This window comes from Lipomyces japonicus, assembly GCF_038497905.1.
Source record: "Lipomyces japonicus strain CBS 7319 unplaced genomic scaffold V1514scaffold_10, whole genome shotgun sequence".
Lineage (NCBI taxonomy): Eukaryota > Fungi > Ascomycota > Lipomycetes > Lipomycetales > Lipomycetaceae > Lipomyces > Lipomyces japonicus.
Window position 1 is genome coordinate 204,876 of NW_027117822.1, and position 15,459 is coordinate 220,334.

Consider the following 15,459-nt stretch of genomic DNA (forward strand, 5'->3'; position numbering starts at 1 on the left):
AGCACTGTCTATAGATTACGTAAATGTAAACTAAGCCTTAAAAAGCCCAAATGGGCAGGTCACGGGTACGAGCTCTGTTGAGTACAATGCCCTCATAAACTGCAAGCAATACGCAACTATCAATTATGGAACAGTTCAATTGAACGATAACAACTCAATTAATCAAGTTTAATTAATTTGTTTGACTATTTTGCTAAGACACCGTCAATTAATATAAATAGTTGCGAATGTCAAGTGCCGTTTCGTCTGGAGTAACAACTCCATCATCGTCTTCCACGTCGTCGTCAGGCTTCGCATTCCCATCAATCTACTCGTTCCCTCCCTTCTTCACAAAACAACCAAACCATCAAACATGGTCATCACAACTTTCATTATGGTCTGATCTTATATTAGCATATTGCAGATATAATCGTATCTGGCGGGTAGATTTAAATACGGCGATCGAGTGGGACTTGTTTAACAATCGGGATATTAACCGTACGTGCCCTGTCATACTTTTTTTTGTTTTTGTTGAGGGTTATGTTCTAACTTAAAATCGCAAAAAGGGTCTTTAAAACTTGACACGAGCAGGGAAATTTTGGATAACATGGTGAAAAAAGGGGATGCGGAATGGGCCAGCGGCTCAAAGAACAATTCACACCATTCAAGTGCAATCATCTATTGGAAGAGACCTGAAGAATGGGCAAACCTCATTTCAGATTGGGTACGTACTCAATAGACACTTAAAAAGTTTTTATTACAAGCAGTTGAACTAATTTAAAAAAAAAAATTAAACTAGATTGACTCAACTGGTCAAAAAAATGCTATATTAACTTTATACGAGATCTCAGACGGAGATCTCGCCGTTGCTCAAGATTTTAGAGGAATAGATACCACAATCCTATTAAAAGCATTAGATATTCTGGTGAGGCGAGGTCAAGCGCAGATTATGAAATCTGCGGATGGTGACGAAGCTGGTGTCAAGTTCTTTGGCAGCCAGTAAGGATTGGTTTTTTAAATGCATTATTTATATGGCAATGGGGAGTAATGTATAATTGGCAAAAAAAATGATGAATAATGATTATATTCAATCTTCGTCAACCAGATTATATGCCGGATCATGATCGAACTTTACATTCATCCGCAACACGCCGGTTAGAACCCATTCAGTATTATAGATGTATGCATCCTTGCCACTGCGATTTGCGTATGCCATAAATGGCTCAAAGAATGCAGCATCATCTGATGACGATATCAGAATTAACGGGTGATTTTCTGCTTCCGCATATTTTTTGGATCTAGGATTCTTAAGTGCCAGGCATGTACCTCCATTTGCTTGTATGATATGCTTTATTGCTTCAGTGCCGCCCTTAATCTTTGGTGTGATGTTGATCGCCAGATCAACAAACGGGCCAGATCCTCGTTCCTTTGCGATTATTAATGACTCTGACAGTTTAAAATTATATTTTGTTTCTCCTTCGACATCGCGCAATAAAAATTTTTTAACCGGTAGCAAGCTACTTTTTTGAAGACATTGATCAAGAAAATCGATTGAAACCATTACCGGAGCAAATGCCATCGCGCAGAGAAATTTTTCTGTTCGGCTAATCTTTGGTGACGCGACATGAGTTGCTTCTTCTGGAATTTCAGTGATGTTTATTCCCAATTGGTGCAACTTTTGGATGTCGGCCGATCCCAACTGGCCCGTATATCCTGTTAAAAGTAATCTGATTGGCGTGTTCTTTATTTTCTTCTTTGAGTTCCTAAATAATTCTGTTAATAAACCTTGACGCTAAGAATTTCCAAAAAAAACAAAAAAAAAATATAAAAATATAAAATTAATTTGCTTACTTGTCATTATTATCATAATCATCATCATCAGCAGCAGCAGTAGCAGCAGTAGCAGTAGCAGTAGCAGTAGCAGTAGCAGTAGCAGTAGCAGTAGCAGTAGCAGTAGCAGAAGCAGAAGCAGCAGAAAGCTCGCTTCTAGCGCGTTTCAGTATTACACTGTCCTCAATTTCATGCCTCGTTTTTGGTAAATCGGGTAATGCTTTCCGTCGTCTTTGCTTTTCATAAACATTCATATCGGTAATATCTTCCTTCAGTTTAGCAGTAGCTTGCTCTTTTGCTCGTCGTCCTCCACTAGAAAGCACAGACGCCGGACTCGCCGCGGTATTATTAGCATCATGAGATTGTGTTTTTGAGATTGTACTCCGGGATGGCGTGGTTAAATTGGTAAATGAAGACACGGTCAGATCAGCTGTTTTCTCTTTATTTTCCTTGTTAGAATCTGCTGAAACCGGTTCAATTTGGAATTGATGGTTATTATTTTTTCTGGCCAAGTTTTCATCAATTTCAGCCAATTTGCGCTCATCTTTAGCAAGTTTTACCGGAGAACATTTATCCGATACAACTTTGTCAGCCTTGTCTGGTATATAAGGTAGATGATCATTTTCCTGATTTCCTTCTCCATAAAAATTCTTTAAAATATTAGTGTCTAGACGACGTTGACCAATTACTTCCCCTAAATGTGTCATTGGTGGAAAATGATTGTATCTCTCCAAAGTGACTGATTGTGCTCGACCGATAGCGTAAGAGTCCTCTAGCCAAAGATGATTCACTACCGGAGTACCAAACGTTATAGCTGCTCCATACTTGTCTCCATCCTTTCGGGCACATATCAGGTGACTATTGTTGGTTGTAAAATTCTTTGTAAAATTTGCTCCACATGCCACTATTAGTTGTTGCAGATAATGCCTAGCCTCGCCGACGTAATTTGAAACAGAAATTGAAAGACCAGTAAGGCCTTTAATGCCGCGTTCAGGAACGGGATAATGTAACAGCCTTGACGTTGACAATGTCCATTTATCATGCCGTATTACCCAATAAAGCCAGGCTAATGTAGCAACTGTTATTTTTTTTTTGCTGGCGTAAACGTATTCAGTACCTGATCGATAAGTGCCCAAGTATACGTTGGCTTTTTCTAATTGCGAAGTAATAGTTCCGCCAGCTCTCTGAACCATGACTTGAATGGCGGTTAATAAGCCACTAGATATTTCAAGATCGTTACTAAAATAAACCCTTTGATTTTCCAGTACTGAAGATTTGACATCCGGAAGTGAAGATTTATCGTTAATCTTTGCAGCATGTAAGTAGTGTGCATCAATTGTTGGCCCCGGTATGGCAATACCAGAGTTGGCCTCCATTAATATTGGAGGATTAGGAAAAAGATAGGGCGTTTCGTCAATAATGCACCGAAGTTTAAAGCAGTCACTCATCCTATAAAATTAACATATCATTAATCAAATGAAAAAAAAAAAAAAAAAAAAAAAAGAAAAATTCTCACCAGTGCGGAAGAACAACTTTGCGATTCCGCTGCAGTTGTAATCGGCATCTCTCATCTTCGCAATTGTTTGTCACGATATGAGTTGTAAACTTATTTACTGTTTCAGACCATTGTCCACCCATTGCCCATACGCCACCGTAAATTGCTTCCTTGTCTCCTTTTGGCAAACCTATAACTGTAACACTAATGCCGTTGAAAAAGAGTCTGTGGTCTGGTGAAAAAAGATGAATTGGTAATGGCCGATTTTTCCTAACTGACGAAGTTACCCAAGCAGGCGCGACAACATTAATCATGGAATTCTCTGACACTTCTAAATATTCAGGAAAATCCACGGTTTTTGTGATAATGTGAGTTATCTTCATCAGATTTATGTGATTTTGATTTTCGATTGAAGTAAGTTCTGATTCCACAGCACCATGATTTACAAGCAAAGTACGGATCTAGCCCGTATTAGCAACTTAAAATAAAATATAAAAACCAACAAAATATTACCACTTCATATTCGTCAGCTGGCATTTCAGCTTTTATTAGCCTAAACTCTACATTGGCGAAGAGCGTTGGGCTTGCCTCCACAACAGCTTTGGCTATTGAAGATCTCGCTGAGCTGGGTGGTGCAGACTGAGCTAGCTTCTCAGTCACCTCCTCTGAACCTCCAGTCATGGCAAAAATATAAAATTTTCCACCCAAGTCTGATAATATATATGCCTTATAGTAAACGTCTAACACTTTATCTTGAGATCTGAATGGGCTAATGTTTATTTGACTTGTTTCAATAAATAGAATGAACGCGATTGACAAATCAACGCGTGATAAAGCCGGGTAATCTGTTTTGGCAACAAACGCGTAAAAAAATTTATAGCGCACGCGTCTTGCGCGTTTACGAATTTCGATTGCATGCATAATAAATATTTATATGGTAGTAATACGAATCTGTCAATTGTAGACTTGGACCTCAACAATAATAAAATCCAATTTTTAATGCATATGCACGTATGATACTTCTACTTGACGAAGGCTTTGAACTTATACGGCCTTGTTTTAATTTGGGTTTGTTTTCGCGGCACGCTGTGCTTGCGGTGCTCTCTTTAAATTCGGCTGTTGCGCTCCATTATTGCAACCCCTGTCCCAAATAATTTATCTGCCCCCTGTTGCTTCTTGTCAAGTCTTGTCCCTCGCTTTTTAACCTGCTTTGACATATATTTATCGTCATATTCTTGTTCAGAGTGTCATAGGTTGTATACCGTTTAGTTTGAATGAGCTGTATCTACGCTGCCAGGGTAAAACATGGTTCTTCATTCGCTCGCTCTTCATCGCAAAAGTCCCAAGCTAAAGCCATCAGTGAACGGTGGATTTTCACCACTAAACGATAAATTCCCACAACTACCGCAGGTTTCTGGAGAAGTTTTACCTAGCTTTAGAGTTCTTAATGTTGCGGTCAATAGCGACAGCAGTAGCCCATTGTCCTCCCCTACTGGGAGCCATCAAGGCAACTTCTATTCTTCGCCATTGACCACCCCTGGCTCAGGAGGTTTCACCTCGGCCCCGTTTCAGAACAAGTCTGAGAGTCTACCAAGCTCTCCTATTTCCGGTACCGGTGAACAATTTCCAAGCTCACTTGTATTTAGAGAATTAGACCGGTATCCCAAAATCGTGCGGCCTTCAATTTCGTCGTCAACCTCACCGGGACCAATGAGTCCTTCGACTACTGGCGGTTTCCCGAGGCGCCAGTCATCCGTTAAATCATCTCACAGCTTACTGTCTCAAACTTCCCCTGTTTCCGTTCGATTTCCTGTGCCATTACGTGAAGATATAACTGAGGTTCCTGAATCCCATAGTGCTCCTGAATCCAACGCATCGTTTCATACGACGGTTGACTCTATAGACTCAACCAACGAAGGTTCTCAGAAGTCTTTTTCGGCTAGAAGTTTTGCACCATCTGATGTTAGCGGATATTCATCTTCCACGTCATTCCCACTTGAAGCAGTTCAAGTCAGGCTCTCGTCTGGTTATCCGTCTCCAGTCACGACGCCTCCGAAGAATCGTGTTGGTAACAACGAATCTCCTTCTAGGTTTATCAGTTCTACAGAAAACAAGATATTGGGAATTGACGATTTAGCTGCCGAAGATGATTACGTTGACGATGACGACGATGACTTTGATGTCCCGGAATCAAGAAGACGATTGAAACTCAAGGGCGGGGTAGATTCGTTACTTAATAAAACACAAAAGGGCATCAAACGTTTCCATATTCCAGAACAAATCAAGACCGTGTCTAATGAGACTTTTTTATCTATCAAGTCCGGCTTGTCGGTTAATAGTCCAGTTGACAAATCAGCAGCTCAATACAATTACTCTCTTGTTGATACTTTACAAGCAGAGCTAGGCCAAGTTTCTACGGAGTTAGCTAACTCGATTAAGCGAGAACTTGATTTGGAGATGTTGTTAAACAAGTATGCAACTGCCGAAGATGAGCCCGATGACCTCACTGATAGCAATTCGTCCATCATTGATGAAGAATCTGACGAACAAGACCATTTGCGCCGCCCAATACACTTTTCTCAACATCGTATATCAAAACTTGAACAAAAGTTGCGATTTGAACAGCAAGAGAAAGCGCGACTGCAACTAGAGTTTCAGGCAACTTTAGACAAGGAGAGAATAGGACGAAAAGAGAGCGATGGCCAAAGGCGGAAACTTGAAGAGCAACTAAAGGTATGCTTTTTCACATGCATAGAATTTTTTTTTTTTTACAATTTGCTAACAGGCTTTTTTTTTAAAAAAAAATAGCGTTTTAAAACTGGAAAAATTAATTCATCTGATTTTGATCAGAGCGAGAATGTCCATGCATTAGAGTTAGCACTAGAAGATGCACAGCGCAAGCTTTACAATGAACGGTTAAACGCTCAAAACTTGGAATTCATGTTAAACGGAATACGAGAGGAGCTTCAAGAAATGTCAGACAAGTCTCCCATGGAGCGACAAGCACGGGCAAGGTCATCCATTGCATCATTTACTGTGCTCACAAAAATATCGCCTAATTCAAACCGGCAGTCTCAAAGTGATACTGAGGTTTTAAACGACAAGGTTGCAGACCTTGAAGGACAGCGTGACGCACTCCAAGATGCATTGCGTAGCCTACGGCAACGTCAAGATTTGCAAGAAAAAAATTATGAGCTAAAAGTTAAAAGCATGCAATCTCAACTTGAAAGAGCAAAAGAAATATCGAAGGCACTTGTAGCCCGAAAATTTTTGCATCAACAAGATCTCTCAAGCGTTGATGGCCAGTTAAGAAATCTAAAGCTGGAATTAAGCAATGCACATGATGAAAAGATTTTACTTTCAGACGACTTGGCGGGACTTAAGCAAAAAATGGCAGGTCTAAAGGACATTGTTGACTCAAACTCAGCACATAATGACCAGCTGGCTAGAATTGCAGAGCTCAACCAAAAGTTGGAAAAAAGCAATCAACAGATTTTAATATTATCTAGTGATTTTGATCGAGAAAGACAAGACACGAAAGCGCTTGTGGAATCTCTTGAAGATCGGGCATTGCAAGCCGAAAATCAACAGCGCATGGCGAATGATATCGCAGAGGAACACAAAACGTTGATGAGAACATTATCATCAAACAGGAAGCAAATGCATGAAGAGCACACAAAGATGACTACGGATCTAGAAGGCAGCACAAAGAAATTGCAAGAATTTGCTGCAGAAATTCAACGTCATGTTGAAGTGAACCGTAACTTTGCCTCAAAGTTTCAATCATTGGGATCGACGCAGTAATAGAATTTTGGTACGGGTTTAATGATAATGGTTTTAAATACAGTTATAGCATTTATTGATTTATTTCATTTTTTTTATTTTTTTTTTTTTGGTATTGTATGCTGTTTTGGTTTTGGAGGTATGTTTGTTATGTACTGGTTATAGATATACAAAATTCTATTATAGCTTTGACTTGTTTAATCCGAATTGCTTAACATAAACATCGCTAAACGACGTATCATTTCTCCTTGAATTAGAATCTAAATATTCTTGTTCCTTCCAATTGTCAATGCTTTTTTTGATGTATGGTACCACTATAGTAGCGGTTTCTAGTACACGTTCAAGCGGGAATGAATGACTACCGTCTTTTATTACAGCAAGCTCTACTTCGGTTTTCATCTGCCTCATCCGTTTTTCGTTGTTCATGTATACGGCACTCTTGGATCCAATAACTAATAGCACGGGAACCTGAATTTTAGCCAGGGATGCATATATTTCGTTGGTTTCTTTTCTTGCAATCTTGCCAATTTCGAAATCATAAACATCTGACACGAAAAGAAATGTTTCGTTTAGTTTAGTGGTTGCAAGCGTGACTTCATCCTTGGTTTCTGGCGTGGGATATAACTTGGTCGGCGTGTTTATAAATCCAAATTCAAAAAATCGATCAAGTACACGAGGATCCCAAAATTTGAAAAAGTTATTATTGGCGTATGATTTTTTAACTGCCTCTAGTGATGGCCATTTGTCACGCCTGCGTGAAGAAAGCAATCTAGCAATTTCTTCACCCCGATAATCTTCTTTAGTTTCAATCATGGGATCGAGTCCTATTAAACTTATGAAAAGGTTAGGATTGTAAGCGGATAGATAAAACCTGGCAAGTCAGAATGTAAATCCAATAGGCTTTTTATATAACTTACAATATGGCACCTCCCATAGAATGACCTAACGCAATAATTGGCTGTGGCATATTCAGTTGTTGAATGGCAAGATATATGTCTCTAGCATTGTCTAACCAGTCAACTAAATATATGTTGTAAGTCAACGACCAAACCGTATAAAACTATAGATCATACATAAATCTCCGAGTTTGGCTTCATTTTTGATTCCTGATGCACCTTGATTAACAACGTCGGCAATAAAAATTTGCCTAATCTTAATATTCTGAGTCTCTGACAGATTGACAATGTCAATAAACAGTGGTTCGTAAAGTTCTTTATGGAACCCATTGCCGTGAGATGAAACCAATGTAACATCCCCTGGTTGAGGGCTTGGATTGTTTTTTGGAAAATAAAGCTTGGCTGAAATCTCTAGTCGGTCTGAAGATCTTTGCGTGGACCTACGTTCTGATCTCGGATATACGGCTGGAAGTATTAGCTCTTGGACATGGAACACATCTGAAAGTTTCGAGGACATTTGTTATTTCGGTATTCGGTTTATAAATGTGTTAAGGAAAGTAAAAACTTTGATGCTTTAAAAATAATATCAGTTGGATCTATCTTCTGTAGACTGTTTACTTTAAATAAGTCATATTAAAATCTTCATATAATGAATGACCTGGGTTGGCCGTACTTTTATAGTGTTCATAGTTGGAAAGAATGTGGGGAACTCTCAGGGGTAATCGTCGATACCGAGGTGCCACGAATACTGAAGGTCTTCACGGCTACCTATACGTTGAAATGTTAAAAACATTGAATGGTACAAAATCTATTTTACATACGGGCACCAAAACAAGCAGTTAATTAAACGAATTATGATTCTCTTCGACAGCTGAAAAGTCATCGTATTTTTTTCGACTATTACACTCTTTACAAGTTAGGACTTTCTATTTGTAAACTAGGTTATCTCGTTGTTCCTGTATTTGATCATCTCTTGACTCGCCGCTCGCATACCTTCGACTTCTCTCTTTATCATGTGTCATTCACTGTGTCTAGATATCTTTCCTTCGTTATTTTCCTGCCTTCTTCTTTTTTCTCTTCCACTTTCATCCTCGGTCAAAAACTCTTCCTTCTTTCTTTCACTTTCACGCCTTCTGTTCCTGCTGTGTCTGTCACGTTCATAGTAATCATCATCTCTGTGCCTCTGTCTTCGTTCGCTCGCATGGTTTTGACTCCTTTCGTGATCGCGATAATCGTAATCTCGGTTTCTTTCTTTGTTCTCGCTTTCGTGCCTTCGGCTTCTTTCTCTAGTACGCTTATACTCATCTGCATCGCCGCCTACGTTTTCGTCTTGACTTCGGCGTCGTTCTCTAGAGCGCTCATCACGGTGACGATGGCCAGATCTCCCATCATGTCTAAACGATCTCTTTTCTGTGACCGAGCCTTCTTCTTTCGTGTCTCGTGATTCTTTGCTTGCTATGTCACTGTCTCGAAAACGCCTTTCCGGCCTGCTTAATTCATTATTTTCTGGATCTCGTCGCCTTGAACTTTTATCTGTCCTTCTGTGATTATCATGATCATCATATCTGCCGCTATAGTGCCTTTGTGAATGAAAGTGTTCTGACCTTCTCACGTGGGTTCTGTCTTCGCTGGGATCGCTTGTATTCTTATCTGATGATCTCGATGTTTGGCGCCTTGAACTTTCAAATTTTTGCTCGCTACCCTCTCGTGCCCTTTTTAGAGGCAGTTCATTTTTTGTATCATTCTTCGATGGAATCTCAGATCTATCAAAAGCCATGGATTCTTCAAGCTCTTCGTCATCTTGCCTGTTCTTGTAGTACGTATGATCAACTCTGAGCGTACGTCCGAGAACGCTTGCCCCATCCAAATTATCCACTGCCAAAACTGTCGATCTCTGATCCTCATATTTTAAAAATCCAAATCCTTTTGATTTGCCACTGTCTTTATCTCGGATTAAATTAACGTGAACTGGATTCCCATATTGTGAAAATATGGTCAACACGTCACCTTCTGTGAGATTGAAGGGTAATGATCCAATAACTATCAACGTATTAACTTAACCAAACTATTAAAATAAAATAAAACTTCTCACATATATATGCGGAATCCTTGTAGTCATTGTGCCAAGATCCCTTGTCTGTAATTCCTTGCTCAAGCTCAAGCTCGTTTAACTTGGCAATCTTTCGTTGTCTTTGTGGTGGTTCACTAAATTAATGTTAATAATTATATAATAAACCAATTCCTCCTAGTACTCACTTCATGTCGACAATTGTATTGACGCAGAATAGATTTGAAGCTAGTCTAGTGATTCGTTGTTCGATCAAATATACAACAGCTTCTCGGCGTATTTCAGGGGTCGGCTACAATTATAACAAAACAGTCTGTTATATGGACGCTGTCAAATCTTACAAAACACTGTACAATAAATATGGGAAATCTTGGGTGAAATTATCCGAAAAGATAATATAGTATATATTATGTACGTCTCATCGAATCGAAGAACAGAAACACCAAACCCCCAAATAACAATAAATAAATACATCAACAAGCGCCTGGAACAACAAAGACAACTGAAACGTAGCATGCAGTACATATATGTGATTTTCACAAGAAAATAGTAAAAAAAAATCCCAACAAAAAAATATGACTTTTCATTTCATGCAAAGTTAACACATTGGCATAGTGAAATAAAAAAGAAAAAAAAATACGAAAAAACAATAGACAAACAATTGCAGCCTGTCTATCTGATAAAGAACAGCAGTAAAATGCAAACCGAAATAAGAGTCGCAATAATCAAACTGTCGCGTTTCTTCCTATTATTGATTTTTGATATTATCGTGTTTATGCCAGGAATTCGACTGGCGGTTCCCGTAATTCTCCTTTGCACGTTGGCCAGCATTGCACGCTGTCTTCCGAACTCTTCTCTAGTAGCGTATGCTTGAGATAGAATACTATCCACCATACTGCTCGATCTGTCAATTCGGGACCGCTCGTTAAGCATGTAATCGGCTTCTCTGCGCGGATCAACTGGAGCCGCAGATGACGTTGACCGAAACGAGTCAATATCGTTTCTTACTGTGTTCAGTAAATTTGCACGATTACGCTCATTTTGCACAGCACTCTTCAATCTCACAAATTCCTTCTGATGTTCCACTAGGATCTCTTTATGTCTTTGTAAATGGTGGAGTTTCGTAGCCGAGGACAACTGTTCAGAGTCCAATATGCGCGCCAAGGAAGATAAAATCTCTTCTCGCTATGTGAGATGCAATTAGTAACATAATCTCATCATCAAATTACTTGTTGCACTTGGCAACCCACCTTTGCCAATGTTTCCTCAAGATCTCTGACAACCCTATTTTCCTCCTCCGTAGGCGTTGTCGCCGTATGCTGAGAGAATGAAGAGTATGTCAAAAAAAGCGACTCCGTTTGAGACTCCAACTGCCGTGCCTGAGAGCGCAGTTGCCCAAAAGACCCGCTCATTATATATCTGCTGGTTGATGACCTCACGCGCTGATGTTGAATTCGCAGCAGGCTGTCCATCAAGGCAAAACGTCTAATGGGTTTGAACCAATCCCATGCTGCCATAAACATTTAGACAGATATGGCATATGCGTTTACATACACAACTTAGTCACGTGATTAAAATTAATCGTGGTTAGGTCTTTTTAAAATGCTTGACATCGGGCACAGCCCTAAATTTACACTTGCAAAACAGTCACGTTTTTATTTTTTTGGCGCCACGCCGGATCCTGTTCACCACAACCAGCTCTACGCCAATCCCGGGTTTTGGTGAATTTGAGAGAGGCCAGCGCCAACAAATAGACGATCAACATCATCACAGTATCAGCAACAATGGTACGTTATTGTATTTTACAACAGAGTTATATTCAATCAAACATGTGCATTCTGACAGATTATTTGATTTAGCCCGGTGTCAAAGCATATACTCTTCGTGAGAAGTCAAAGGCCGAACTTGAGAAGCAGCTCGATGAGCTGAAGCAGGAGCTGTCATCGCTCAAGGCACAGAAGGCCCGTGGATCTTCTTCCAGCTCAAGCGCCCTCAGATTACACACTGTCCGCAAGTCGATCGCTCGTATTCTTACTGTCATCAACCTTCAGTCAAGAGAACAGCTTCGTCTGTTCTACAAGGGCAAGAAGTACTTGCCGCTTGACCTCCGTGCAAAGAAGACCCGTGCTCTCAGAAGACAGCTCACCAAGCACCAAAAGGTTGCTATTACCGAGAAGCAGAAGAAGAAGCAGGTTGCTTTCCCACAGAGAAAATACGCCTTGAAGGTATGTTGCTTGGAGTGTTTTCTACGGGATCATTTAGATTCTAATTGTTTTATATAGGCTTAAGGGATTAAAAAGTTCGGCTTAATGTTTTTTTAGTATATTAGTGATCATGCATGTATCTTTACTTGTGAATATATGAGTATTCTACACATAACCCGTCATTTTTTTTATTTGATTTCATTTAGTTGCAGAAAATATATGATACCCCCGATTATAATTGTGAGGTTTTATTTTGTTCTATGTACAAAGATGTTTACAAAATATGCGAAATATGTACAGAATGATTGTACAAAATGATTGGTGTCTTACTTAAGTACAAAACTAATAGTCTGACGTCCCTTGGCAACAATGACTTTTGTTATACTTTTTCCTGCTGCATTCTCCACTAACCATTGCTGGCCCATTGAGGAACTTAAAATCTTTTCAACTTTGTCATCGTCTGAATCAGACTCATTCAAATCGATTCCAAATCGTCTCTTGCCATTGATCATGACATTATGCAAGACCTGAGAATTAGCTGATTGAATTTCGATAGCTTCAGGCCATGAACCGATTTCTAAAACCGAGGTCCATGGGGTATTCTCTGCTTCCAACAATGCAGCCCAGGATTCTTCAGCCGTTGCCGGAACAACAGGCGAAATGACTTTGATCAAAACTTTTGTAGCATTATGTGCAACTGGTAACGACACATTCCCGAACGCACCAGTAATAGCATTTGTGAGCTTGATGTAGTCCGAAATTAGCGTGTTGAGAGTAAACGTCTTCTCCAGCGCCGTAGTAATTCGTCGAATATAGTTGTTCACTCGCATCCATAGCTTCAAGTCTTCCCCTGTCAACTCGGTTGGCAAGGTCAAATTGTTGTTTGAAGCCTTGACATGTTGAGAAACATTCTCCACATGTCTCCATACCCTTGCAAGCCATCTCTGAATGCCGACGATCTTTGCCTCGTCCCATTCTAGCTCATCTGAAATCGGAGCTTGGAAAAGAACATGCGCACGAGTCGCGTCTGCTCCGTACTTGGCAATGCAGTCATCCGGGTCAACACCGTTGTATTTTGACTTTGACATTTTCTCATACGACACGTTAGGAACACCACCGGTATTGATAATAATGGGATTATTCGAATCCGAAAAATCGACTTCGTCTGGTTTCAAAAAACGACCAGTTTGAGGATCAGTATAAGTCTTTCCTTGTACCATGCCCTGAGTGATTAGTTGCCTAAATGGTTCGCCATTAAGATCGCCGCCCGACCAACTTCCCTGCTTGGCGAAAAACTTTGCAAAAAAGCGAGCATATAACAGATGTAAAATTGCGTGCTCGACTCCTCCAATATACAAATCCACTGGAACCATCGAAGACGCGACATCATAACTGAATGGAGAGCTTGCATTGTGAGCATCGGGGTATCTCAAATAATACCACGAGCTATCGACAAATGTATCCATGGTGTCCGTGTCTCTTTTGGCTACGCCACCGCATTTAGGACAGGTAGTGTTTACCCATTCCTCATCTCTAGCTAGCGGTGAGCCAGAGCCAGCAAGAGGTACCGATGTTGGCAAATTAACTGGCAAATCAGACTCTGGTACACCGACAGGTCCACAAGTGCCACAATGAATGATCGGAATAGGAGCACCCCAATACCTTTGTCGGGAAACTAACCAGTCACGTAATCTATACGTGGCAGATGCTTTGCCTTTGCCAAGTTTCTCGAGGTCTGTCACAATCATGTCGGTAGCCTCATCCACAGACAGTCCTTTATATTTTTCCGAATTTTCGGCCAAGATACCGATTTTGGAAGTGTAAGGAGCACTTCCGTCAGGTAATTCACCATTTGGTGGAACGACGACGTATTTGGGTTGAAAAGATTCAAGATTGGTCTTTAAAAACTTGAAATCACGTTCATCGTGTCCAGGAACACCCATAACAGCACCGTGACCGTACTGGCCTAAAACATAAGGCGCCACGTAGACAGGTATTCTTTCGTTATTTAGAGGATTAATGGCATTAATTTGCAATTTAAACCCGTCCATGGATACTTGTCGGTTAGTCTCTAGGTTTTCCATGTAAGTCTTAAACGTCGAATCAGCCCGCGCGGCGTATTTTAATGCCAAAGGATGCGTATCTGCAACTGCAAGATATTGGACTCCTAGTAAAGTGTCTGGTCTGGTGGTGTAAACAGTAATTTTATCGTCTAAGTACTCTAGTTCAAATGTAATTTCAGCCCCACTTGATTTTCCAATCCAATTTTTCTGTTGTTGTTTCACAAAATTAGGCCATTTATCGAGCAGTTCTAAATCACGATCTAATTCGTCTACCAATCCGGTAATTTTAAAAAACCATTGACTCAACATTTTCTGTTCCACAAGCGCGCCAGATCGCCATGACCTACCGGAGCTGTCGACCTGCTCATTCGCCAAAACTGTTTGATCCACGGGGTCCCAATTGACTGGAGCTTCTTTTTTATATGCATACCCACTTTTAAATAAATCTAGAAATAATTTTTGAGTGTGCTTATAATATTCGGGTGAGCAAGTAGCAAATTCCTTTTTGAAGTTCAATATTAGCAAAATGAGCAAAAAGAAGGTTTTTTTTTTTTTACCTTATCCCAATCCAAACTAACCAACATTTTCTGAAGTTGTTGCTTCATCTTTTCAATATTAGAATAAGTCCATGTTTTTGGACTTATGCCCCTCTCGTTCGCAGCATTCTCTGCCGGAAGACCAAACGCGTCCCAACCCATAGGATGCAAAACATTATATCCATATAGTCGTCTAAATCTGGCAACCGCATCTGAAATTGTATAAACTCTAACATGACCCATATGAAGATTTCCAGAAGGATACGGAAACATTGCCAATACGTAGAATTTCCCCTTTGCCGGGATGCCAGGAAGTACATCCATTCGACTCCATTTTGCAGCCCATTTCGAATCCAATTCAGGATATTTGAGAGTGGAATACTTGACAACTGCTTTACGTACCCGGACGCCGTGTAAAATCCGACGCCTGGCTAGCAGGAGTACCATTGAGTGGTGTTGAATTAAACTTGTACCTGATTTGTATGTTTGACTACTACTTTGGTAGTGTACTGATTAAAAACAATTTCCGGAGGAATTCACGTGACGGTGACTCGCACCAAAGCCAGCATGTACGATGACAACATTGCTCTTTCGCGATTCAAACC

At 40.2% G+C, this 15,459-nt stretch overlaps 8 protein-coding genes across 8 annotated transcripts; 3 read left to right on the top strand and 5 right to left on the bottom strand.

Moving 5' to 3' along the window:
* Nucleotides 1-227: 227 nt before the first annotated feature.
* On the top strand, nt 228-982 carry V1514DRAFT_277995 (ESCRT-II complex subunit-domain-containing protein; the record flags this gene model as incomplete). The annotated part of the gene is made up of 3 exons (XM_066924974.1): nt 228-477; nt 546-703; nt 779-982. The coding sequence occupies 3 exons, from the start codon at nt 228-230 to the stop codon at nt 980-982; spliced, it is 612 nt and encodes a 203-aa protein (XP_066784545.1).
* V1514DRAFT_327821 (uncharacterized protein) lies at nt 808-4,082 on the bottom strand. Its single transcript, XM_066927048.1, has 4 exons — nt 3,818-4,082; nt 3,326-3,765; nt 1,831-3,258; nt 808-1,742 (listed from the first exon to the last, which is right to left on the bottom strand). The coding sequence occupies exons 1-4, from the start codon at nt 3,983-3,985 to the stop codon at nt 1,067-1,069; spliced, it is 2,712 nt and encodes a 903-aa protein (XP_066784546.1). The 5' UTR covers nt 3,986-4,082; the 3' UTR covers nt 808-1,066.
* Nucleotides 4,083-4,428: 346 nt separating this feature from the next.
* V1514DRAFT_304400 (uncharacterized protein) lies at nt 4,429-7,376 on the top strand. The gene is made up of 2 exons (XM_066925630.1): nt 4,429-6,037; nt 6,113-7,376. Exons 1-2 carry the CDS (start codon nt 4,610-4,612, stop codon nt 7,106-7,108), a joined length of 2,424 nt encoding a protein of 807 aa, XP_066784547.1. The 5' UTR covers nt 4,429-4,609; the 3' UTR covers nt 7,109-7,376.
* On the bottom strand, nt 7,268-8,500 carry V1514DRAFT_341696 (Alpha/Beta hydrolase protein; the record flags this gene model as incomplete). Its single annotated transcript, XM_066929068.1, has 3 exons — nt 7,268-7,958; nt 8,005-8,107; nt 8,161-8,500. 3 exons carry the CDS (start codon nt 8,498-8,500, stop codon nt 7,268-7,270), a joined length of 1,134 nt encoding a protein of 377 aa, XP_066784548.1.
* Nucleotides 8,501-9,748: 1,248 nt separating this feature from the next.
* On the bottom strand, nt 9,749-10,172 carry V1514DRAFT_265209 (uncharacterized protein; the record flags this gene model as incomplete). The annotated part of the gene is made up of 2 exons (XM_066924795.1): nt 9,749-10,023; nt 10,076-10,172. Coding segments are annotated over 2 exons (372 nt in total), but the record flags the coding sequence as incomplete, so codon positions are not given.
* Nucleotides 10,173-10,434: 262 nt separating this feature from the next.
* On the bottom strand, nt 10,435-11,509 carry V1514DRAFT_327832 (snare region anchored in the vesicle membrane C-terminus-domain-containing protein). The gene is made up of 2 exons (XM_066927049.1): nt 11,302-11,509; nt 10,435-11,236 (listed from the first exon to the last, which is right to left on the bottom strand). Exons 1-2 carry the CDS (start codon nt 11,461-11,463, stop codon nt 10,724-10,726), a joined length of 675 nt encoding a protein of 224 aa, XP_066784550.1. The 5' UTR covers nt 11,464-11,509; the 3' UTR covers nt 10,435-10,723.
* A 199-nt stretch (nt 11,510-11,708) lies between these two features.
* On the top strand, nt 11,709-12,501 carry V1514DRAFT_327835 (60S ribosomal protein uL29). The gene is made up of 3 exons (XM_066927050.1): nt 11,709-11,838; nt 11,911-12,276; nt 12,334-12,501. The coding sequence occupies exons 1-3, from the start codon at nt 11,836-11,838 to the stop codon at nt 12,337-12,339; spliced, it is 375 nt and encodes a 124-aa protein (XP_066784551.1). The 5' UTR covers nt 11,709-11,835; the 3' UTR covers nt 12,340-12,501.
* Nucleotides 12,462-15,351, bottom strand: V1514DRAFT_304411 (uncharacterized protein). The gene is made up of 2 exons (XM_066925631.1): nt 14,876-15,351; nt 12,462-14,819 (listed from the first exon to the last, which is right to left on the bottom strand). Exons 1-2 carry the CDS (start codon nt 15,299-15,301, stop codon nt 12,582-12,584), a joined length of 2,664 nt encoding a protein of 887 aa, XP_066784552.1. The 5' UTR covers nt 15,302-15,351; the 3' UTR covers nt 12,462-12,581.
* Between the last annotated feature and the right edge of the window lie 108 nt (nt 15,352-15,459).